Source organism: Dendropsophus ebraccatus, chromosome 10 (assembly GCF_027789765.1).
Source record: "Dendropsophus ebraccatus isolate aDenEbr1 chromosome 10, aDenEbr1.pat, whole genome shotgun sequence".
Taxonomy (NCBI): domain Eukaryota; kingdom Metazoa; phylum Chordata; class Amphibia; order Anura; family Hylidae; genus Dendropsophus; species Dendropsophus ebraccatus.
Genome location: NC_091463.1, coordinates 59702175 through 59729233, shown reverse-complemented (window position 1 = coordinate 59729233; position 27059 = coordinate 59702175). Strand labels below are relative to the sequence as shown.

General features: G+C 42.8%; 1 protein-coding gene across 1 annotated transcript in view; it reads right to left on the bottom strand.

The window, feature by feature from the left end:
• RNF128 (ring finger protein 128) overlaps positions 1-17425 on the bottom strand; it is a 99669-nt gene extending 82244 nt beyond the window's left edge. Inside the window, exon 1 of the mRNA XM_069942959.1 lies at positions 16905-17425. Within this exon, the coding sequence (XP_069799060.1) occupies positions 16905-17316 (412 nt within the window). The 5' untranslated portion in view covers positions 17317-17425. The remainder of the gene's footprint in view (positions 1-16904) is intronic.
• Between the last annotated feature and the right edge of the window lie 9634 nt (positions 17426-27059).

Below are 27059 nucleotides of genomic sequence, written 5' to 3'. Positions count from 1 at the left end.
TTAATTATCATGACATTGGCAACCGGAAGGCTTATTTTTGGGCTTCTTGCAGAAGACAGAGACTTTGCTGCAGGCAGTGACCCTATCCTGAGACTATGGACTCGATAACCAGAGAGAACTACACAGAACAACAAGTCCATTACAGACTAAAACTTTTGATGGATTTAGTATTGAAAGCATGGTGTGGTATGAGGCATCGAATTACCTAGAAGAAATACAACACGCGGCATATCAAATTTGCATTACTGTAAATGTATGCATACCATAGTAGCCCCAAACAGGAGGATAACTAACACCTGGCACTGAAAGGAATTGGCTTCTATAATTGCGCCTGTAAGACACCAGGAATAAGATGGAAATGAGGTTTTGTTGATTTGTGGATTTCAATAAAGCTGCAGGAATTTTAATGATTTGGTCAGTAATGGAGGATCCCAGGATTTCTTAGAGCATTGAGCGAGCAGCTGCAGCAAACCTGGAGTTTAATGCATCGAATATGTTTCTTCCATCAACCCCGAAGTGGTAAACTTTGTATTCTGTAATAAAACTAAACTAATGTTTTAAAGAGTTGTATAACTTATAAAATGTATTTTATAATATTATTAAAGGGGTCTTCTGCTCAAACTAAATAGGACAGTGCCAAGGCCAGCACGGCTGAGCGAGCTGTCACTGCTAAGATGAGTCTGTCTTGGAAGTGGAGGCGCGATCGTTCAGCCGGAGACTTGAAGGTGATGTCGGAGGACACTGGGGGAGCACAAAGAGGCAAGAATAGGCTGTTATGTTTTCTAATATGGCAGCAACATGTTAAAAATACATGTTGCTGCCCTTGAGGAGAACATAGCAAACAGCATATTCTTGCCTCTCTGTGCTCCCCTGGTGTCCTGATGCGGACGCCGATGTCCTCCACTGTCTGTAGCAGCCGTTACTTCAGAGACAAGCTCGTCTCAGGAGTGACAGCCCAGCCATTTACTTATTATTACTATTTATTTTTAAAGCACCCTTGATTCTGTGGTGCGCTACTGGTAGTGCTACTGGTCACTTACTGAGGTGGTAGTGGTGACACCACTTCTATGGTGGTTGATATTGCAGTACAGCCTACCCAGTGATGGTACTGTTGTGACACCAGTGCTAGTTCAGAACGCAGGTTTGATGTTATACCTGCTTTTAGTTGTGGCTGGCTGTACTGTTCCCCAATGGTCTTTGACCTGCCAGGCTGTGATGAGTCCCTTGGGCTCTTGTCACAGTGGTCCAGAGTGGGGAGATGACCCACCCAGACTGTCGGTACCGCCACCCACAGAAAGGGGAGAATAACAAGGAATATGTAGCCGGAATGTGTGTGCTGGTGTAAGGATCACTGAGTCCCAGTAGAATAAATAGAATGGTTTTACTGTAAGTCTCTTGCAATACAGGATACGCTGGTGATAGATAACTTGTTAGGTACAGACTTGTGTTCAATTGATCTGTACTGGGAGATACTTTAAGTGCTGAGGTAAAATAGCAGTACTAGCGTAGCTTAGTGTTGGGCAGTGAAGAGAAGAGGAGAGGAGTTTGTTGTGAGAGCCCCAACTCAGGGTAGTACTGTGCTCTGCCAGAACTTGAGAGACAGATACTTGAAAGAAGAATACTTGTGCCTGTGTTTCAGCTATAGTGTTGTTGAACCACCTTCTGCCCTGCAGTGTCGGGGTACCCGTCCTATCAGGGTGACACAAGCCCCAGTCTTGGATACCTGAGAACCTTGCCTACCTTGCCTCTATGGTAGCTACGCCACTGGTTGCTTTGCTCTATTTGGGTCAATTCCTCTGTACTAGGACACTGCCCTGCACTTTTCAGAAAGGTTCACATTGTGGGCTGGAGTAATCTCTGATTTGTCCTCCTTTTGGGGTCTAACACTGCATAGTGTCTGTAGTGGTACTCTTAGCCATGGCTAAGTTCAGCAGGGATGCCTGTTCTGTGTGTGACCTACTCCCCTGAGAATCAGAGGGAAACTGATGCTAAACTTCCTCTCCCCAAGTGACTACTTCTTACAGGATATGTAAGGGTCCCTGTGTGTGGTGGAGAAGAGAGTGTGCAGAGAAAGAGGTAAAGTGGGGAAAAAAAGTATTTAGTCAGTCACCAATAGTGCAAGTTTTCCCACTTAAAAAGATGAGAGGCGTCTGTGATTTACATCATAGGTAGACCTCAACTAAGAGAGACAAAATGAGAAAACAAATCCCGAAAATCACATTGTCTGATTTTGTAAGAATTTATTTGCAAATTATGGTGGAAAATAAGTATTTGGTCAACCTACAAACAATCATGATTTCTGGCTCTCACAGACCTGTAACTTATTCTTTAAGAGTCTCCTCTTTCCTCCACTCATTACCTGTAGTAATGGCACCTGTTTAAACTTGTTATCAGTATAAAAAGACACCTGTGCACACTCTCAAACAGTCAGACTCCAAACTCCACTATGGTGAAGACCAAAGAGCTGTCAAAGAACACCAGAAACAAAATTGTAGCCCTGCACCAGGCTGGGAAGACTGAATCTGCAATAGGCAACCAGCTTGGAGTGAAGAAATCAACTGTGGGAGCAATAATTAGAAAATGGAAGACATACAAGACCACTGATAATCTCCCTCGATCTGGGGCTCCACGCAAAATCTCACCCCATGGGGTAAAAATGATCACAAGAACGGTGAGCAAAAATCCCAGAACCACGCGGGGGGAGCTAGTGAATGAACTGCAGAGAGCTGGGACCAATGTAACAAAGCCTACCATCAGTAACACACTACGCCGCCAGGGACTCAGATCCTGCAGTGCCAGACGTGTCCCACTGCTTAAGCCAGTACATGTCTGGGCCCGTCTGAAGTTTGCTAGAGAGCATTTGGATGATCCAGAAGAGTATTGGGAGAATGTCCTATGGTCTGATGAAACCAAAGTGGAACTGTTTGGTAGAAACACAACTTGTCATGTTTGGAGGAAAAAGAATACTGAGTTGAATCCATATAACACCATACCTACTGTAAAGCATGGGGGTGGAAACATCATGCTTTGGGGCTGTTTCTCTGCAAAGGGGCCAGGACGACAGATTAGGGTACATGAAAGAATGACTGGGGCCATGTATCGTGAAATTTTGAGTGCAAACCTCCTTCCATCAGCAAGGGCATTGAAGATGAAACCTGGCTGGGTCTTTCAACATGACAATGATCCAAAGCACACCGCCAGGGCAACGAAGGAGTGGCTTCGTAAGAAGCATTTCAAGGTCCTGGAGTGGCCTAGCCAGTCTCCAGATCTCAACCCTATAGAAAACCTTTGGAGGGATTTGAAAGTCCATGTTGCCAAGTGACAGCCCCAAAACATCACTGCTCTAGAGGAGATCTGCATGGAGGAATGGGCCAACATACCAACAACAGTGTGTGCCAACCTTGTGAAGACTTACAGAAAACGTTTGACCTCTGTCATTGCCAACAAAGGATATATAACAAAGTATTGAGATGAAATTTTGTTACTGACCAAATACTTATTTTCCACCATAATTTGCTAATAAATTCTTACAAAATCAGACAATGTGATTTTCTGGATTTGTTTTCTCATTTTGTCTCCCATAGTTGAGGTCTACATATGGTGTCAATTACAGGCCTCTCTCATCTTTTTAAGTGGTGGAACTTGCACTATTGGTGACTGACCAAGTACTTTTTATCCCCACTGTATAGGTAGAAAAGGAAGAAGCTTCTCCCCTGGTCCCCAGAATCACAGAATACAGTACATAGAAACAGTAATCCTATAGTGACTACAGGTGTGCACAATACATATATACAAGTTTATACATAAAATACTGACATCTGTTGGCGAAACTCATACACATCTTCATCACCACTTCACTTTTGAGTAAGAGGCTTTTGCGACAGGCGCTATACAAGAAACACCTGTGGTGGGACACCACAATTTCAGAGCGCTATAACAGTATCAATATCCCCTCCCCTTGGTGAGGCGCTTCCATTAGAATCAAGCCTGGCTGCATCACCGTCGGGAGGGGATATTGTTACACTGGGGTGCATAGAACAGCCAGTGCACAAGAGGAAAACAGCGTCGATCGTGGGAACCAGGTGGTGTTTTGAAAAAAGGACCGGCCTACAGAGATCCCCACGCCAGCAAAGTAGTGAGATTTTATATTACTCCTAATGGTACATTCGCCTTAAAAAAAACAAAAAAAACACCAGAATTGATTATACATTCTCTGACATTTTAGATATAAATGTTTTTTATACGTTACACATATTCTTCCTATACGCAGCTCACAACTGTCTCATTGCCTAAGGAAGTCGGGCTTGGAGCAGTGAGTCACCTTTAGCTCAGCTACAATTTCTTTATTTATAGCGTACTGTATGTTTCACTTGAATAGCTTTGTTGGTTTGTGTCTTCTTTTTGTAACCTGTATTGGGTAAAACGCATCATTTTATCTCCTTACACTCATTTAATCTATGTATGGCAAGTCCCGTGTACATGTGAGAGTGTTCTCCTGCTCATTCTGCTTTATGCACTAAATAGTGACATTGTATATTAATGTTACATATTGCGGAAGTTCTAAACAGTAGAGCACAATGTCTCTAGTCAGTAGCGCCTCAGTCTTAAAGGGAACCTTTCCTCAATTTAATCCAAGTTATCAGCATGGTCTCTGGCAGCTTTGTCCCATCCCACCAGCCTTGATGGATGGAGGTCTTCCTGTTCGGGTATACTAACAAATCTATCAATGAAGACTGATGGGGCAGGTAGAAGCCTCTGCGGACTCGTTGTTTAGGCAGCATGAAAGTGATGACTGGTTCCCTTTAAAGGGGTTAGCAAAGTTATTCCCTCTCCTGCTATCTGACTGCAGGCAGTCCAACTGCTGGGATACCCCACAATCTTGAGACTAGGGACTCGAGTCTACTATTAGGGTATAAACCCACACACCGTATATGCAGCAGATATGCAACAAATACGCAGCAGATTTGTTGGTACAGATTTGATGCTGTGTTCAGTTATTTAGATCTAATCTGCTGCGATTTTGCTGCGAGTTTGCTGCGAGTTTGCTGCGTATCGCAGCAGTAAATACGCTGCATATATGGTGTGTGGGTTTATACCCTTAAAATGAATTCACAATTTGTTGCTCCATTAGTTATCTATGGGAACTCACAGAGAATCCAGCATTTGTTGGTTTGCACAGCTCCTGTAGAGAATGAATACAGCAGTGGCGTGCATGCCCAACCTGCCACTTCATTCTAACAGGAGATTCAGGCCCACTTTCTTAAGATCACAGGGGCCTCAGAGGAAGATATGTATCTTAAATTTCCTCTTTGGTGCCCGTGCTGTTAGTTGGGGTAAACTCCCACTCCGAGCCGCCCCAGATCATGTGGCAGTGCTTCTAAGGGCGTTCGAAGCGGAGTTTACCCTGACTAACACCACGGGACCAGCGCCAAGGAGGAAGGTAAGACACATAGCCCCCTAAAGCGCCAGGGACACGGTTCCCCTTTGAGTTGTGCATACACAATAGTTAGCTGTCAAACCTTTTCAGCTGACAGTTATCTGCATGAGTTCTCAAAAGGTAGAGGCAAGAAGGACACTGCCCGAATCTTCTAGTGGCAGCAAAGACTGGACAGGTGAAATTCAACTACCTCCAATAGGCGGTATTAGGGAGACAAATCTCTTCCTTCTGGAGGAGAAAATGTATATATACCTAATCCCATGCCTGACCTGTATGGCTGCCTATGTCAGCATTCAGTCTCTGCAAGGAGAAACAGTATGCGCCAAAGGCTAAAAGGGCCTTGTAATATGTCAAGTTGTCCTCCGAACTAGACACCAATATGTAACCAGAACTACTGTGCGGAAGTAGTTACTTATCAGTACAGAGTATGTATCTGGTTGGGTGTAGAGATGATCGAACACCGGAAAATCTTAGGGTCTATCAAACGCGAACCTTGTCGAACCTTCCGCATTTGATTCCCGATGCCTTTCCGGTCCGCGGGGAAGGAGGAGACAGCCTGGATACTGCCTGGAATTCCGGGATTCAGCCGATGTTCGATCATCTCTACACCCAACCAGATACATACTCTGTACTGATAAGTAACTACTTCCACACAGTAGTACAGAGTACTTGTGAGAAGAATATTGTTCTAAAGTTTCCCTAACTTTTTCTGGACCTTTTCAAGAAAAAGCAATATAATATATGTTATGCTCCCAGTACATAAAAGAGGTCAGGTAAGTAGTGGTGTCAACATTGTCTCCTGTACTAAATGACCTTCTTTTTTTTACTACTGCAGTAAACACTCTCCAAGTGTAAGTGTCTAACAGATTTAGAGAGAAGAGCTTTTGTACTGGGATCACCACCCAGCTTAATATTGAACGTTTGGCAATATGTGTCATATGAAATGTTCCAAATACTTGAAAAAAAAAATCATTTTAAATCCCATTGTATTAAAAGTAAGTTGCATAATCCTTTAACATCCACCAAAGCAAACAACCCCAGGCTGATAGGGATTAACTATCAGTGATGGCTTTATAGAGAGGACTATATTTATAGCAAAGCAATTACTGATGGAGGAATATACAGCGAGCGGTGGGGAGACAGAACGTTCCGGAATCACTTCACTATCCTGTTTCTAATACAATCTCCACTTCTTATATAAAGAAATATCACTTACAGTGAATAAAGTAAAAAATATATTGTATATATTGTGGCAAAAAATGCAAATACAAGCGGTAGTGCCTAATGTCAGGTATTAGAAGCTGATGGAACTACTAGTTACTTAGTGTGGCTGTGATAAGATATGTCCATCCAAGTACAACCTGTAAAACATCAGTGAAAAATAGTATATACAAATGTGACAGCCATATGGGAGATAGCAGATGCGGATCCTGGTCACTTCCCTTCTGACCTCAGCAACCTTCGTCATTGGGGGTCTGTACATATGGCATAGTATCTGACCCCAGGGCACTTCAATATAGTGTTATCTGGGTGCAGATGTACCCATGATGTCACTGCAAATAACTATGACTCAAAACATCTGTGAACTTGAACTGTTTCACTGTGCATGATATAGCAGACATAGTAGTGAAGGAGTAAAACGATAGTGGATGACAGAAGTGCTTGTCCCCAGCTCGAAATGACTTGTTGGGAACCATATGAATGTATGCAGCTGACGTCAGGCGTACGAAGAAGCACAATTTTATTATGGATTACACATTTTAAAGGCTTGACCACCTGTCTAAGTAAAAAGGTCAACCTTCAAGCTGGGTACCATCGTTCCTGCGATCCACCATGTTTTCACTTCCTCTCCATTGGTTCTTATTTCAAGTCCCATCCAGGATAGTCAGCTGGTGGTGGCAGCTTCCCAGGACTGAATTACAGTACTGGGCTTATTAAGGGGTTGTGTCTGCTACACAACCACTTTAGGTGAGTAGGCTGATTCCAGATTTTACATATTTTAATCTGGGAATTAGCACATGGAAGCACCCTTTCTCTATGTGCTTCCTTTTTGTAAAGATTAATATTTTGTGTTACATATAAGGTGTATGGGGGCTCTCCTGACATATGATGTCAGTGGAGATACCCCTTTGTTCTGGGAGAGAAGCCAAAGCCGGTTGATTCCTTATGTCAAATAAGACTGTCTACTGTAGAAGACATTCTTTACTCATGGTTTTGTGTACTATCATTCTTAATGGCAGGGTGTAGGCCAGAAAAGTTCATGGTGTGGGAGTCATGTGGCACTGGCTTTTGCTGAAGGCCCACTTGGAGTCCAGTTTTTGCAGGAGGACACGTTTCTTTTTCTGACTTTAAGCAAACCTCTCCATCTTCAAGGCTGAATATAGATTGTAGAAAATTTCCCTTCAGCTTGGACTGATAGCAGTTTGTGGGTGTATATATACTTCACACAATACCATTAGATTTACAATGAATGAGTTGCAGATTACCTTGGACTTTTCCAATGGCAGAGCCAGGACAGAGTAGCTTTCTGAATAGCAGACATGCTGGCAGAGAGAAGCTCATAGGAGCTCCTTCACTGGCTTGAGCCAGACTAGAACTGCCCGGGCTAGATTTAACCCCCACGGTACATTAAGTGGCTTCTACTGCTTCTGAGAGACCATGTGGGAAAGATCATGTGACCTATCTCTCATATGCTTACATATGGTCCACCAGAGGTGGCAGTACAGAGAGAATAAACCATTTCACATTCCATTAACTACAGTGCAACCACGTATTAAGCAACACAGGGCAATATAACACATTAGTCATGTTCTGACTCCTTACGGGTGAATCTACTGCCACATGACAACCAATTAATGTTATAAGTGACTAGACTGGGAACCGGTATATTGCTTAAACTAGGGGGCCTTTATGGCAGATGGTGGGGAAAAAAGGATCAGGTAGGTCACTTTCAACATAGATTATATCTTGTTCTTATGGGTGAACTGATGCCAGAGAGTGCAAGTCTAGAGATGGATAACTATGGGTTGAATTTGATTGACAACCACATCTTAAAAAATATGGGGGTCTTTGTTACCCATAGCAATCAATTACAGCTCAGCCTTCATATATGATAGAGCTCTGGAAAAATGAAAGCTGAGCTCTGATTGATTGCAATGGGCAACAAAAACACTTTACTATAAGACATGGTGCCTACAGACTATTAGTACCCAGCAGTAGCCCCTGCTTTATGTGTGAGTGAGAATGTTATTATACATGGTGCAGGGCTGCTGGAGTTGGAGCTATGCCATCTGCCTGGACTGTTCCGCACACTAATGCAGGAACTAGTAAGCAACCCATATCCTCCCTGGTCTTGGTATGGAAATAACTGTATGAAATAGACACTATTGTTATTTTTACTTTTTTTTTTTTTTAAGTAACACATGGAAAATTTCACATTTTCTTCAATTCTTACTTTTATTTTACTCTACAGTCCCTACTGGAATTTCTCCTTTGACAGAAAGGCCGTGCAGTCCCATCAGTCTGGAAGTTGATACGGTGAGTGGTATCACCAGCCTTACACCATTGCTCTGCTTTGTGTCATTTGTCTACGCCCATACTTTTTGTGCCTTATCTGAGGCCGTACAATGCATCTGTCATTACTCCATTACTCACTAGAGATGGACGATCACATAGCAAGCTGGCCGTAGGCTGTAACATGAGAAACAGTGCAGCCAGTTCATGTCAGCACCTGAGAAAACTGAACTATTCCCTGGAAATGTTTACATTGATAGAGATGAGTATAAATAAAATATCATGAGTCACGGTGTATCTATGTATCATGCAGGACACAGACGCACCCTCGCATTGGATATTGGATTATTCGGCATGTGGAGTTGGCTAATGATTGAAGGTCAAGTCCAAGACACTGTCCCTGGCTGATTGGGATCCACTGAGCGCTCTCGGTATAGCTTGGTGGCCATACAAGTAGCCTAGGCCTGGCTGCTAGATACATAGAAACCTTATCAGAAATTCCAAAATAAAGGATGTTAATTCATGTAGGAAAAGAATTTTACCGTTTTATCTAAATCCTACTGCACAGGCTCTGCATGAGCAGCACTTTCCAGCAGGTAGCCCACACAGGGAGTCCTACTTGCAGACTTTTGATCTAAATCTATAAAGCATATGTATCCATATTTATGTTATCTTGCATTGGGCATACACTGGCCTCGTTTACAAATGTGAGAACATGAGAATGCACCATATCTCTACAATAATTTACATGGTCTGTTACTAGAGGACACATAGGCCAGTGCTCTGCAAAGGACATCAAGTATGACTCGGTTGTTGGAGTCAAATGAAACTTTATATGTGAGATGTAGTGATGATATTGTAAGTGATTGTGGTAGCGTGAAAGGATACGTTTATTGAGAAAAACTGTATAAGTAAAAGGAGACTCTGGTAGCCTGCTGGACACCTCCAGCCTGGACACAAGATACAGTTGAGCATGGAGGCATACAGGGTTTCAGATGTCATCCAGCGGCAAATTTGCCTATACTGTAGATGTGTAGATACTGGGTCTGCAGATCCTGCATTCTTATAGGCTGCAAAAGCTGGCATCCCAGATGCTCAATTGGTAATATGGTGGCCAGGTAGCCCCAGAAGGATTACAATCTGGTGGAGACCTTCCTGGGAAACCCTTGAAGTGTGTGGTGAGCATTATCCTGGTGACAAATGGCAGCTGGACGTCCTGCCAAGAGAGGAAACGCATGTGGCTGCAGGATGTCCTCTATATATCACTGAGCTGGAAAAGAGGTTGTCTGGCATTAGGTCATTTTTAATATATCACTGCTTTTAATGTATATAGAAAACAATAAAGAGCCTAAACTTACCTGCCCGCTCCCCCTTTCCCCCTCCCCAGTGTCCTGTTGCGCTATTGCCGGTCTACCCTGCAGCTCCACACTGCAGCTCCTCCACTTTCCTGAAACTTGTCTCGGGAGTGACAGCCTGCTCAGCCAATAACTGGACGCTGTGCTGTCCCTTCCCAATCAGATTGGCTGGGCAGGCTGTCACTCCCGAGACGAGTTTGTCTCAGAAGTGAAGGCTCTGTAGTCAGCAGGAGACACTGGCAACACCACAACAGGACACCAGGGGAGCGCTGACAGCACTTGGAGATGGTCCGTGCAGAGGCAGGGGGTATAATAGAGCCACCTATAATAGTGCCACCTATGTATGGATGGTGGACAAGGAAACTGGGAGCTGCTTGTGCAAGTTGGAGGATCAAACAATCCTTTATACTGGTTGTCTGTCTGGGCATTCCGAAGCCAGTTTGCCATGTGCCTTTATATAACCACTGCTCCCAACACCTTACCAACCAACAGCTTGGTCAGATGATGGGCAATTTGTCTAAATGACCATCCTGATTCTCTCAGTCCAAGGATATGCCCCCTCTTAAAGTCAGCTAGGCATAATGTCTTTGTATACATCATGGAGGCATCTCTAGCTGTGAACAATCTCTCGCCAAAATTCTCCAAGTCTCAGTGTCTAATCAGACCACATCTATAATCATCTATATCTCCCTGAGACATAACTACATGCTGACTTTTGCTGCAATCTGACATTTCTATCTGGGTGTATTATTTAGTCTATGACTGCATTGATATTATGGAGAATTATTCCACATGTAAGTTGTGCTTTCTGCACAGCACAAAGGTTAATAATGATGAATGATGTATCTTGCAGTGATGGCTGCAGTCTGCTAGGAGCGAATGTCACGTCTGTAATAAGATGCCTGACATCATGGCAATTAATTGCCTCCCAAAAACCCTGCTGTAAAACCAGTAAATGCCTCTGCTGCTGGGAAGGCAATGTATGCACTCACACTAACATTTACAGAGGATCTTGGTATCTGAAGATATTCTATTTATGAGATTTTTTATCTGGTCACAAGGGTGCAAGGATGAAAAGAATCCATTGTGACATGTACTGCGGTCGAGGCTCCAGTAAGGCAGGCAAACCTTGTGCATTAGTGAAAACAAGCCATGTTGTGTTTTATTCCATATCCCCCAGACATAAGGTCACCCCGTAGCGTTCAAAGCTTTCAGCAACCTTTCTCTAGACGCTTCTGTCGTGTTTGTAGCAGAGAAATGCATTTGTTGGTTTCTTTTTTTTTTTTCCTAACCGCTGAAAGTTTAAAACTATTGAAAAAGTTAGACATGCATTTAATAGACAGGTAAAGTATAACCTTCATGTTTGGCCTATAATTGACAAGAAAGGAGACATGTTGTTCATTGTATGTTAGAAGGCCATTTTTATGCCAAATGCATAGGGCAATGTTTTCCAATCTATGGTTCTGCAGTTTTGCAAAACTACATCTCCCAGCATGCTCAGAGTTGTAAGAGTTGTGAGAGATAGCAGTCTACCTGTGTCCAGGAGGTAGAATGACAGTGACAGTCAGGGGCATAACTAGAAATGGCTGGGCCCCATAGCAAATCTTTGATTGAACCCCCCCCCCCCCCCACACACACCACCACCACCACCACTAGGCCTTCAAGTGTAGACATAACTGCAAGCACTGTCAGGAATGCTTTCAGTTAAAGGGATATTTGCAAATCCCAGGGGGCCTGGGAGGCAACTGGCTGCTGCAAATGATGACGGCTCAGAAGCCCAGTATATTACAGGAGCAGGCCATGGGGCCCCCTAATGTGGCAGGCCCCAGAGCAACCGCTATGCTGCTACTGTGGTAGATACACCCCTGGTGAGAGTGCACCTGTAACTCATGGGTCAGACAGGACAACAGAGGTTGGCAGGTGGAGTGGTTTTTCACAACTGCCCAGTAACTTCTAAGCAATGAAGCTAGTCTTTAATAGAACAGTAAAGAAATAGATCTTCTTTGTTTCATATATTCCCGGTTACCACATGGCTAGAGTTTTCTTACCTGGTGTACAGGCTATACTGAGAGGCTTCCAGGAATGTCTAAAATATCCAGCACTCCCTCGAATAAAATTTCTTTATTAGACATCTTATTGGAGAAGTGATTGACGTGTTCTAAGCTCTGGTCCTCCTACTCATCACAGTATCATGACTAGGAGAGCCAGAGCTCAAAATGCGTATGTGAATCATTGCTTTTATATGGCAGATGTCCAATAAAGAAGTCCTATCCAAGAGGCAACAGAGTGCAGGATACTTTGTAAAACAGCCATAGCCAATGTACAATGAATAATAAAGAGAAGTGTTCACATTCTTAGGATTCCTAGGATTCTGTAGTGCTGGCCATACATGTATCAATCTGCCTTTGACCAGTGTTCTCTTATTTACAGTCATGGAAAGAATATACTGTTTTAGTCACTGTTTTTTGTTTTGTTTTTTTTTAAAGATTTTTCCTTTTTTTTCTCTTGGATATGTCATAACCTTTAGATCATTAAAGGTTAAATCTAGAGATGAGCGAACCTGGAGCATGCTCGAGTCGATCCGAACCCGAACTTTCGGCATTTGATTAGCGGTGGCTGCTGAAGTTGGATAAAGCCCTAAGGCTATGTGGAAATCATGGATATAGTCATTGGCTGTATCCATATTTTCCAGACAACCATATTATCCAACTTCAGCAGCCACCGCTAATCAAATACCGAACGTTCGGGTTCGGATGGACTCGGACTCGAACCCGGTTCGCTCATCTCTAGTTAAATCCATTACTAATGTAAGTAAGGAGCCCTAAGTATAGAATATTTCTTCTTTGCTCAGCACCAACTAAAATTAACCCTAACTGCAGTTTATATTGGTCCTACTTCATATAAGCATATTCATTGGTTAGTGTATATCCTTTAGGCACTATATGGCAGTATAAGTTGAACTCTGTATGGTGGTGTTACTTGGTCATTGTATGTGCTATTACGTGCACACTGTATGGTCATGTTCACGCAACGTAAGTTTTGAATTAATCACGGCCGTTGTTGCGGAGTCGTGATTAAATAAAAACTTACGTGCACTGCAGGCTGAGGGAATCCATAGTATACACTCCGGCCGGGACCCCTAGTGGCTGCACAAAAAAATGACATTTGCTATTTTTTTCCCAGAACTCTTTTAGTTGAGGATTGTTCTCCAATCTTGGAGTTGCGTCACTCAAAAATAATAGACGTGTCTAAAAAGCCATAACATGTCAACCACAGCCTGTGTTTAAGCCAAAAACGCAAACACAGAAAAACAAGTCTCCCCCCAATGTTCTCTACTAAAACCAAGCAAAACATGATTCTTTTTGTGCCAAACTCAAAAATGACGGTATTGATTAGATATCTGAGTGTTGCTGGTTTATCTATCTATCATACTAATATCCAAAATAGAAGTCACCTGCAATCATAAAGACAGCTGGAGCAGGCACAAAGGTTACTGCATAAGCCTGCAAAGTGCCATTTATACATCATATCATTTGTCAGCATTGTAATTAGACATGTCCCTGTCAGAAATAGAGTGTATTTATTTAGCTGTAATGTAAAATTATCTGTAGTCCATGTCAATAGACACAGACTCAATAGACTTACATTACTGCATTGTTTGTTATGCAGCGCTTTGCATAGTCTATTTACTATACTCAGATATAGCAGATTCTTCATGTTCGTAGCGTAGTACAACATACAGGGAGTACAAATTTGGCTGCTGGCATAGGAGTGAATTATAGTTCATAAACAAGTCAAAATCAGAATACAATTCACAGGAAAAGGGGTCATTGACTTTCGCTTAGTGACTATGCAGAAAGTTTTTGTGAATTTCTGAAATGTACTAACCTGCCACCAAAGCATGGAGCATATGCTTACATGGCCGCCACGACCATCGAAAACTATTTAACAGAGGCCCTTTTCATCATGGACCATTAAGGCTGCGTTTACACATGCATTCACATTGGGGTTTTGTTGCATACTGCACCATTTAAATGCTGTCCAGCCATCCTTCATTGCAGTGGGTTGGCCACTTTATGGTAAAATTGTTCAGTATACAGTATTAGGCTATGTTCACATGCTGTATAAGACAGGCCGTTCCCTCACCCGGCTGGGTCAGAGGATGGCCCGCCTTATTAAAGATCATCCCGGCCGGTACTGCAGTAGTGGCCGGATGATCTCTAGCGCCGCAGAGTTTTGATGCAGGTGCATCCGTACGCGTTCAAATCAAACTCCCCACTGCACACTATGGAGCGAGCGTCCGGAGACGCTCGCTCCATAGTGTGCACTGACAGGGTTGTCTGCTGTCGCTATTCAATGAATAGTGGCTGCGGAAAACTGACATGTCAGTTTTCTAGGGCGCCGCTAGGGATCCCGGCCGCAGCGTATACTATGTGTATACACTCCGACCAGGATTCCATAGAAGGCAAAATAATGTATACTTTTGTATTAAGCACGCCCGTTGTTGCAGTCGGCAACCACGGCCGTATTTTTACAAAAATATACGTTGTGTGAACATGGTCTTAGTAAGTGTACTCACTATATACTGTATACTGACAGCAGCTCCCTGTGTACCTCAGCGCTAAAATCAGACTTCCCTCCTTACCGAAAAAGCTGCTGTCAGTAAATGCAGTAAATGCATGAGTACACTTACTTATACTATACACTGAGCAATCAACCTCTACATAGTATGAACAGGATGGGGCACAACTAAGAGATCACTGGTTGGATGACCATTGGATGACCATTGCCAACGAAACAGGGGCCTCTTTTAGGACTGAGGAGCTCACCCAGACCACACAAGCCTCATTGCTTTCCATGGGGCTGAACTTATTATGCAGCTAACAGAATTGTATGTACTCAGTTCCTCACAGGACTGAAGATGTCAGACTCTCTGAGCTGGCCCCCTACCAGTCCAAAGATGTGACACAGCCTAACACTACCCAGGACACTTTCCCCCCAGCCAGTTCACAGACTGACTCTGCATGACAACACTCAGGCCTTGCTGCATTGTGTTGATTTTGGATTTCTCCAACTATTTGCCCCACAGAGCTTTGGTTGACCCACCACACAACCTTTACTCTGGCACACTGTCACTTGTTCTAGCCTCTAACCCTATTACTCTTTAATGATGGGTAAGCCAAGTCCTCATTGCTACATGGGCCAATAGAAATCCTTATACACACAGTGCTGTCTTCTCTCTGGCTCCAAAACACTGTCCACAGGTCTAAACAGGAATCAGGCCTCCAGGGTATAAATACTAACTAACCTGTTACTGAGTGAAAGACTTATTCGGTCTCACATTCTGCAGCTCTCTATTCTCAAGCTGTTAAGTTTCAATTGTCTCAGCCCTACCGGGTTGTGTTACTCTGTAAGAGACTAAAATTATCAGGGTGCTGGTGCTGATACCACTAGATATATAAGACTTCTGAGTCCATCCATGATCCTACCATATAGGACTCTTCTCCCCAACGTTATAGTGAACCCTCTTCAAAAGACCACCTCTTTATCCAGACATATACTTAGTTTATAATTTATTATACATATTAGCCTATTTCTTTAAGAGGACCTCCCCTATAGAAGACTCTTTTTAAAGGGGAGCGAAGCAGTGTCCAATGCACTTTAAAACAGAAGTACTGCCATTTTGAAAATTCGGCAGCTAGCAGGGGGAGGGAGGGATTTGATAACAAGTATGAACTTACCTCTCCCCGTGCCCGTGGTGAGCGGCTTGGCCTTGGGACCCCCGCTGGGCTCTGGGATCTCTGACATTGCACACATCACGACCCGGCTGATAGACTGGATGCTTAGCCAGTCAGTTACTGGGGGGGCCAGTCCATAAGCCAGGACAGCCATTTTCCCCCCAAGTTGTGACGTCATCAGAACTTGGGAAAAATGCCTTGCGGTGGGGGGTCCTGAGGCTAGTCCCGGCGCTCATTGAGATAAGAGGTAAGTTCATACTTGTTATCAAATTCCCCCCCTGCCCCTGCCGGATTTTCGAAACCGCCGGAGTTCTTTAATGATCAGTGAACACCTAGATCCCTATCGATCATAACTTTTGACATATCAAAATTTTTTCCAAACGACAGGGACACTTTAGGCTGGACTGTAATCAGATAGGGCACATAAATGCTATCTCTTTGAATGTCGGTGGAAAAATATTATAAAAACAAAGTACTTAGAACACACAAATCTTTTCATGTTAGCAGCGCAGGAGTTAAAAACCTTTACAAACTTCCATATCTTGGAAACTGTCACCATCTTCCAGCATCTTCCTGCGCGGGAATTAAACGTCTTTAATAAGCACTTGTCAGCGAACAATATGCAAGGGAGTTAATTTGCATTTGCAAAAGCAATTGCGATACACAGAGCCGTGTAGCAATTCCAGGTCACGGAGCTGCCTCTCACAACTAAAAGTATTTGTTTTAGATGGTTCACTGAGAACAATAGCATGACACCCAGCATTATTCAGTGTATCATTAATGCAGACATAAACTGGTGCTGACAAGTCACAGACGACAGAAAAATAGCATTCTTCAAAGAGTTAATAAGCACTTGCTTACCGTAGTGTACCATTGGAATGGTCTGATTGCCAGAGCTGGGGGGAGCGTTGTATATCACTACTGCATGTGCACCTTTGCTGGCAGCCAGGAGGATCTTTTCTGAGAATGTACAATTCCCTCTTTCAATAAGAGCAATCCAAGGTTTTGATGTGATAGAAAACTTGGTACTTGGGTCACATCCTTGTAGATTAGGTGAAATGGGGATGCCCACTACACCCTGGGCATCACTTAGAGGCGAGTTAAGCCCAAACAAGCCGCACTCACAGTACATATTTACAGTAGCATTATGCAGGGGGTCGAAGTATGAGAAGTTAACATAGGCATTTGCTTCCACTGTGTCCCCAGCTTTCACATTTAGCAGTATCCCTATGATCATGAGCCAGTCCAAGCTTGATCCAGTCTTTCCGATCATTTCTTCATCTGTTTAGTGCAAAGATATTTCTTATAATTAGTGCTGAGTGATCGGCTTCTGTCCTTCCTGGGTAATCTTCTCAGGCAGGCTGGAGTTTCACTTCTGTATAGGTAACTGACACCACTTCAAGCAACATAAACCTGGGAGGCGTCATTCTCCATTTCACCTGCCTTATCAAATAAACCCTTGACCAGTGCAACAAGCCAGGCTGATTTTAAAGTAAATACGAGCATTTCCCTTTTTTAGAAGACAAGGTTAGTTCATTGCCAAGTACATTTGCCTCTCATAAGTCCCAGAATGCAAGTGCGTGAAAAAGGTTTAATATATTAGAAGGATTTTTTACATAGGAAATTGTACACACAACAGTGTAGTTAAAGGGGTTATCCAGAGTAAATTTTTTTATTTATATATTGCTGGCCTGTTGATAAACATGCTAAACATGTTATGCTTAACTCTCAGCATTCCTCTGGTGTCCCGATGTAGTGTCGCTGTTGTTCCCCGCTGATTGCAGCTGAGGTACTTCCGAGACAAACTAATCTCAGGAGTGACAGCCTGCTCAGCCAATCACTCGCTGAGATGGGACAGCCCCGCAGTTGCAGAGCTGAATTGGGGGACACCAGAGACACCACATCAGGACAAAGCGGGGAGCCTGGAGAGGTAATTATAACATATTTATCATATTTACCAACAGGCCAGCAATATATTAAACATTTTTATAAGCTGGATAACCCCTTTAATAAAGGGGATAAACAGGCATATGCCCCAGATTAGGGATGGTCGGAACCTGGTTCGGTTTCGTACGAACCCGAACCCTCGGAAATGATTCCCGCTGTCTGCCCGCTCCGTGGAGAGGGTGGATACAGCGGGAGGACTGCATGGAAAACTGGGATACAGCCATAACCATAGGCTGTATCCCAGTTTTCCAGGCGGTCCTCCCACTGTATCCACCAGCTGCACGGAGCGGGCAGACAGCGGGAATCTGATGCCGAGCGTTCGGGTTCATACGAACCCGAACCTCGGCAGATTCGAACCATCCTTACCCCAGATGTTGGGAGTGAGGGAAGCACCACATGGCCACAAGAAGAAGGTTGTAAAAGTGAAGTTTAAAGGGAACTCATAACCATGAAAATTCTACATAAGCTATTGGCATCATGTTATAGAGCAGAAGGAGATGAGCAGATTGATATATACCTTTATGGGAAAATATCACTATAACTTGTAATTTATTGAGTCCAATCCATTGAGTGACACTGTCCACCGGACTCCTTATCACTGAATGATCCAGGATTTCAATCAACAATTTACAAGTCAATACTGAATCTATTGCCACAAAGATATATATGGGCCATTCCATCCAAACTGAACCTTTCGTAGCACCCGTAACACCTAGTTAAACCTAGTAAAACTGCAATTTAAACACTAAAGTTATAAATATACCTTAAGAGTCTTAATGTATATTTAAAACTTTTGTGGTTAAATTGCATTTTTTTAATTAGCTGTTAAAAAAATAATGTTTAACTAGGTGTTACGGGTGTTACAAAAGGTTCAGTTTGGATGGAATGGCCCATATATCAATCTGCTCACCTCTTCCTGCTCTATAACATGATGGCGATAGATTAGATAGCATTATCTTGGTGACAGATTCCCTTTAAAATTTAAAACCTACCTTTCATATATATCAGTTAGGGTCCTAGTGTTAAGACCCCCACTGAATAGGAGAACAACTGGGGAAAAAACTCAAAGTAGCCTCCTTCTCTTCCCTGCTGTCAATCATCTCTGTCCAGTGGCCCCATAATTATAAAATGTGCTACCCCATGATTCTCCCTGCTTGTTCTTCTGATCGGGGGTCTCAGCAAGTAGAAAAAAATTAATATGTCACAGGGACTTGTCAAAAGTATTGATCGGTCAGGGTCCAAGTGACAGTGCCCATTTTTTAGCAACCAAGGTAGATAGTAGTTTGACAGCAATCTGTAAAGTAGAAGAGAATGGTTGGCTTTAGTTTATGGGCACTGTCAGGACACATTATGGGTACTTATAAATAAGGCCTGTAAGGAGAAACTTTGCCCCCCTCAGTCTTATGACAAAATCATCTGCTAACTGGCAAGCACCATACTGACCAAGGCAAGAACTCTGAAACAGCTGTCTGTAGATGAGCAACACTTCAATTCTTGGAGGTTGTGCCTTAACTGATAATCTGCTCATGTTTCAAGGCTCTTAAAGGGGCTGGGCATTGACTTGCTACTTCCAATAGGTTGCACCAAAACTAAAACTCTGTTCTTTCTGGAGAAGGGCTACTTACTTACATATTGTTAGGCTTCTTATACACAGCATATAGTTACAGGGACTATGTGTGCTGCCATACCATGCTCCATTGTATACTGTATGATTGACATGCTGTCCCCTTGAAGCAATGCTTGTCAAGAGAATACCTCTCAGTATCCAATGAACCTGTAGATAATCCAACAGAAGAAAAAAACATTTATGACACTGGTGGCATATAGGCCCAATGTACCTATTTGGGTTCTCTAACCCAACTCCATGAAAAACAGGGATGAATTAATACAAGCCATGCCCAGCCATTGCTGCTGGGAACACTGTTCATTTTGTAAACTTGGTGCCCAGAAAGTCAAGGCCAGTGATGCCTTAGTAGTTGATGCCTATAGTAACTTTTATTGACCGTCTAGTGCCAAGCAAACAATCATACAGTGTTTTACATTGCTGTATGGTGCTCAAGTAACACTGCCCAGTCTATAAACCATGGGAACTCTGGATGCCAAGGTCAACAAGATGATGTAGATATCCTAAAACCAGCTCTTGGTTATTACATAGCAATAGACTTGTTTGTTAGTTGAGCAAGGCTGGTGGTAACATTTTTGGATGGTCACACCGGAGGTGACGCTCCACTAACTGGGCTGTCTAAAAGTCGTTTTGCTATGGGGGGCATGCATGTCCTAATTAGACAGAGCCAGATAAAGCATCAGACACTATATCAGCATGCAGTGTATAGACGCAGAGGAAAAGCAATTATGCTGTTAAATGTTTTGATATGTGAACTTGAACTCCGCTTCTCAGTAAAAATGAAATCTCATTTAATTAGAGGATGACAGACGTATCAGTATTCTAGAGAACAGAACAGACGCATTCAAGGAAAGTTGTACCTCTTGTCTAAAAACTTTAAAACACGATTGACAATTATTTTCCATTTAGAACCAGCTTGGCGAAATCGTATACAAAAGGCTCCTACTTTACCTTAGTTATTTAAAGGTTCACACATTGGGTATAACAGTAATTCAGGTGGTAGACTAATAATTAACCTGCCATGTACATAACGATTAAAAAGTACATTAAAAGCATTGTACTCACTGATACACCTCCTTCACAGGTAACCAAATAAGACTTACTGTGATTCCATATCTGGCTGTGTACTGTATGACGCATGACCAAGTAGGCAAATGTCAACCCACCTTATAATAGTACTAAACTGGCTTGCATCATGGAATGTAGCTATGGTAAACTGGCCGAACAATACAGAGCCCAACCTGCCAATACTGATCCACCACAATCTAATATTTATGGGAGTAGTCTCACAGTTGTAGATCTGTGGTAAAGCAAAGCTTACACATCCTATGTGGGATGAGATACAGCTACAGACGGTCTTCTTTTCTCCCTGTTAACTCTTACATACAAAAGGTGATGAGGAGACATCTTAAAAGAACACGCAAGAGAATAAGCACACAGAAAACACCGGCAATGTGGACAGGGGATTTACATAACTGTGCAGCTAATCAATGCTCTATTCTAGTGATGGTGTAGTTCACAGGAAGTCAGCCACAGAAGAGACTGACTAGTAGTCTATACATTAGTGTCATGACCATTGCAGAGGGTTGTGGATTTACACTGGGTCAGCTGGTAGTTATTCTCTGGACAAGGGATGTAGGTGTCTGGGAATAACAGAAGAAAACCACCAAACACAGGTAACAGGGCGCAGGTCCGACACAAGCCTCCAAATGATTGATTTTATCCATCATTTGGAGGCTTGTGTCGGACCTGCGCCCTGTTACCCATGTTTGGTGGTTCAAAGTGGTTTTCTTCTGTTATTCCCCAGTGGAGATTGGGAGTGGCTGCGGTCTGCTGTACATGTGTTCACGAGAGTTGTGCCTCCCTTGTTTGCACAAACCTACCAGGTGAGGGTTCCTATACACCTTATCTCTCACCTTGTTTTAGTTGATCCTCGCCATGGAGAGCTGTCCATCTTTCTCTTTACAGTGTCTGGGAGGCAATGACGAACCCTGGGCATTTTCCTCTTGGCAGCAACCTTTGTCATTGGGGGTCCGCACTCTGTGGGGGTCTATAACCTTGGTTGTGCAGTGTCTGGGTGCAAAGATAGAATGCCCAGGCTGTTAGTGTCAATAATAGCATCCAGACATACTTGTAAACCTGAACAATAACAATGGCCTTTCTGAGTTGGTTCTTTATTCCAGCAGGTAACATTATACAGTCCTTTGTCAGGCACAAGAAAAGAAGTTCCTGGTTTTTCCTTTTTCCACATAAGGCAGTACTCCCTTTTGTAGTTTGATTACAAGTTTGGAGAGTATACTAGGTGACTATGACTAAATTCACTCCTCTAGCATGTAAATCGACCCACCCGGACTATTGGTACCACCACCAACAAAAGATTAACCCAAGTTTTGTAGCGGAGGTTTATAGGCACTGGTGCTGATGTAAGGAAGATTGAGTCCTAGTAAAATAAATAGAACAGCTTTACTGTACAGTCTCTGAACAATATAAACGCTTTGGCAGTAGATAGCTTATCTTGATACAGACTTAAGAACTTCACTAAATCTGTGCAGAGAGATATTTGTAAGTGCTGAATACAAGAGAGGTAGTTGTAGTGGTGCTTGTCTAGCTGACAGTTAAGAGTGGAGCAGCACAGAGAAGAGGAGTTTGTCAAGAGAGTCCCAACCCAAGGTAGTACTATGCTCTGCCGGAAATTTAGAGGAGAATGCTTGAGACATGAGAGTGAAAGATACTTGTGCCTGTGTTTAGACTGTTGTCTGACCACAGTAGGGTGATACAAGCCCCAGCCGTGGTTATCTGGGTGAAGCTAAGTGTCCAAGGGTGTCCCAGTGTCACCTGCAGATAGAATACATAGACCTTCTGGTTGCTTTGTTCTATCCAGGCTAGTTACTTTGTGTTGTAGGATACTGCCCTGCACTTTGTATAGTGGTTCTTGGCGTGGGCTGGGTTTATCCTCAACTTGTCCTCCTGAGTGTTGTGAGTGTCTAGCACTGCATAATAGCTTTAGTGGATAGACTGGAGAAACTGGGTGTCTCTAGCTGCTTCAAACAGGTGTGTCTCAACCAACTCTGTGTGTCCTCCTCCCATGAGAGTGAAGCGGCAGGTCCATGCAGTCTTTGGCTCTATTCCTTCTCTATGAAGCAGCCGGAGAGAGTTGAGTACAGTGCTCTGCTCTTTCCCAAGGCTCCACAGAGAATTAATGGAGCCACGGGCCACATACATACCTGCCACTCTATTCATAACAAAGGAGCCAGGGCACCGATCTAGAGATCCCCAGGGGGCATGGAGGTCAGACCCACATCTAATACTTGTCCTCTATACTTGTCCCTGTTTGGGTTCCTGGGGACAAGCTAAATTAAATCGAAAAACCCCTTTAAACTATAATCTGACAACATTCAGAATTACATTGGCTAATGTCCCTAGCTTTTGTCTCTGGTGCACCTGGGGCATTGGCGCTGCATTAAGCATCCAATGCTTGTGACTGGCAGGGTCAGGGAGCGTACCTCACCACCCTGGTTTTTTTTTTCTTATTTTCCCACTAGCTGGTTGGTCCAGGGGGCGGCACCTAAGGGGGCAAACATATAGGTTCTTTATATCATTGTTGTTTATATCATAGTTGGTTGGGTTATAATTAGAGTTGAGCGAACCTGCCGAAGGTTCGGGTTCGTATGAACCTAGACTGTCGGCAGCTGAATTCCGCTGTCCGCCCACTCCGTGGAGAGGGTGGATACAGCCTGGGGACCGCCTGGAAAACTGGGATACAGCCTATGGCTATGTCAGTCTAAAAGCACTGCAACTTATGAGATGATAACAGAGACAATAACTCACTGCAGATACAGCATTAATGGGACAAGAAAAACAGCTGGTAAAGCAATTGCTAAGAAAACTCTGAGCAACATCATCACTGGTGTGAGGCTGTTAAACAGGAAATAAACACTGAAGCTACTGATCTTTTGGTAGATTTGGGTGGATCTAGAAATGCACACAAAAAAATGTATGAAGTAGCAATAAAGATAATGGCATGTGTATAATCCATAAGATCTACAGTCCGTAAAGACTTGAAAAATGTTAATCAGTGAAAGTACAAGCAAAAAAAAAAATAAAAAAATAATAACCCCTTAAAACAGAGGTAGATGCCTTTTATTGAATGAAATGTAAAGGCAAAATAGACTAATTGTTCCGGAATGGAAACACAATTTTAGTAAATCCCCATCACAGAAAAACAAAGACCTACTAACTTTGTTCAAAGACTCTGGGTCGCCATAATTCTCCCTACATGATATTTGGCACAAGTTTACAACTTTCAAAATTTAAATCAGCAGTAGATTTACGTTCTTTTTTTTTTTTTTAATTATCATGGAAAACACGCACTTCCTGTTTTTTCACTCTTTTTCTCAGAGTCAGAAAACAGGAAGTCGTGTGTATCCCAGACCATCTGAGCGCTCACAGAGAGAAGGCAGTCATGTGATTGTCGGACACATTGAGCCCTGAATCTGTGTACTGGCCGGAATTTCTGTGTTTAGTCCGTTTGTTCGACCATCACAAGTCAAAAAATCTGCCTTCTGGAGACTGGACATGGATTTCAGGTAAGTTCAGCATTGTTTTACAGCATGATAACAACAACAAAAAAAAGAATGTATATTGCAAACTTGCTTTATTTCACATCTACTGTTCAAGTTATAACGAAAGTGACACTTTAAGATGTATCACCAGGCATTATTAGAAATAATCATTTAGTTTTCATTTATGCCACAGACATTATATAGAAGTCAGGTGATCCATCAGATTCCAGCCTTGACACCCCAATACAATGCAGACCATTTCAGCATAATAAATGCACCAGAACAGACTTGTAGCTGCTCGTCCTTGCAGATACAGTTGTATGGAAGTGGGTACAGGATGAATTATTCCAGTCAATCCCAATGGCAGACCAGCCAACTAGTTATTAGATTAGGTAGATACATTGTATGTGTCTAAATAAATTAAAAATGAAGGCTCTAATTAGATCAGGAATGAACATATGCATTGCACAATAAAAGTGTACAGGGCTAAGCAAAGGTAAAGAATTGCAATCCCAGACAATGTAGATTGGCAATCTAATTTGAAGTGGATTAATTGGAGCTGGGCTACCTGGAAATGCCCACCATGTACCAAGGGGCTGTCTAGATTCCCTTTGCTTGGCTTTAGCAATTGATTATGTAATTTATTGCCTTTCCATTAAAAATAACTAACAGCGTAAACCTGTGAGCCTGGCTAGAAATAAATGTAGAGATAATTTTCTTAGATAAATATGGCAGACAGACCCCTGGCTGTGTTCTACTGATTATGGATTCTTCTGTAGACCTAGAAATAAGAAGTCCTACAATAAACAAAAATGTATCCCGTAGTTAATCATTACAGCAAACACCGCAGGAAGTCGGCGAGAAAATCCATGTCTCCTTCCCGACCATATAGTTTGATTGCCTGGTACATCGATATTAAACTGCGTTACCTGCTGTTCGTTTTATATATTTATACAATCTGCCGCATTGACTGGGGCTCTTTAAATAAATCAAATAAATTGGGTTTAACCACTATTACACCTGTTACAAAGAATGTATTCCAATTTTAAAGCAAAGCAAAGGAAAAGTTTTGAAACTCTGTACAGAGGTTGTCGGATACGCAGACTATGGCCAAGATTTATCAATCTGCCTGAAACCTAAACAGACACAAACAGCACACTATAAGGGAAAAGCCAGATGAAGGCTTCAGGGTAGGGGGGTAGAGCGGACCCCCTCACCTGGAGAACATGTCAAGACCTGTCAGCTCTCCTAACAAGTCTGTTTCCTAAGTCCCTATGGGTGCCTTCACACGTAGCTTATGGCAGCTGATGCTGAAAGTTTTGTAGTGAAATCCACTGCAATACTGAGGACCATTGAAATCCATGGCAATACAATGTAGTCACATAGCCTTGTAAAAGCTAGGGTGCTGTGCTGCTGTTATATAGTAAAAAAAAAAAAAAACTTGCCATGCTTGCCTGTATGTACTTCCCCAATGGCCGCCGGCTCCAGGCCCTGATCAGTAATGGCCCATTCAGCCAATCACTGGCTGCAGCAGGACAGCAATGTGATTGACTGAAAGGGCTGTCAGTGAGCGGAAAAACATGGCCCCTTTCTTCCAGAGACAACATGACTCTTGTCTTCAGTTCAGGTGTGGTTTGCAATTAAGCTCCATTCACTTCAATGGAACTGAGCAGCAAAACCCTGCCCAAGCTGGAGACAAGGGTGGAGCTTTCTCTGAAAGAAAGTGGCCATGTTTTTCTAGCGCTGGATAACCCCTTTAATGAAACAGAATTGCAAAACCTGCACCCAAATTGGAGACGAGAGTGGTGCTGTCTCTGGAAGTGGCCATGTTTTTCTAAAGTTGGATGACCCTTTTAATAGTACCTCAGTACTATTGACAGTACTGGATATCACTGTGAAACGTACGTGAAATCTGATGCAAAACACTACATGTGAAGGCACCCTATGAAAATATTTTGTAGTTTTTTTTTTTCTTAAAGCGTGTCGGTTCAAAAGATTTGCGTGGGTAAAAACAAAGGGATTTCTCATTCTCTACAATTCAGGGATTTGAGTCAGTGCGGCGTTGTTTGCCAGTTGTATGAAATAGTGTTGGAGAACTGGACAGACTGGCACTATGCTGAGGGATGATTTACACAGTAGACTATGATAGCATGTGGAGGGAGAAAGGGTTATTGGTGTATTTGATTTGCAAGACACAATGGGGGAGATTTCTTAAAGTAGAATTGTCTACTTCAACCAATCAGATTCCACCTTTAATTTTTCAAAGAATCTGTGGAATGAAAAGTGGAATTTCATTGGATGCTAGGGGCAACTAAGACAATTTTTCTTTACACCAGTTTGATAAATCTCCCCCAATGTGAGCAAAAAGGAAAAAAACAAACAGGAAAGAAAGGATTATACTAAGTACTAAGAGAGCGCGGAGAAGCCTTGGTAGAGTGTGGGTCAATTTCAGCAGGCAGACTGACTGAAGACACACAGCTAATTACAACTCCCGCCCTAACTTCCTGTAATTTATCCTGCTCTGTCTGTTACTAGAGACAAGTTTTCCCTGACAGTGGCCTGCAGATTTGGAGCCATTTATCTGGGTTAGGGAGTCTTTTTATAATATATTACATCACATGGAGGAAGGTTTCAGTGGCAAGGGGGTATTAGGCATATGCACCCTTCAATGTAAGACACTTGCGCACCCTGATTGTATAATGATGCCCATAACTTAATTTTAACTAGAGAAATAAGTAAACACGCATCAGAATATTAACTGAATTGTCAGACCAGTTTTTTTAAATCCACATACCGAGAACAGGAGGGCATGTCAAGAAATTGTCAAAAGTAAGGAGATGAGCGAATCAATAGTAGGAACTTCTCCCAGTTTCCCAGGACTGG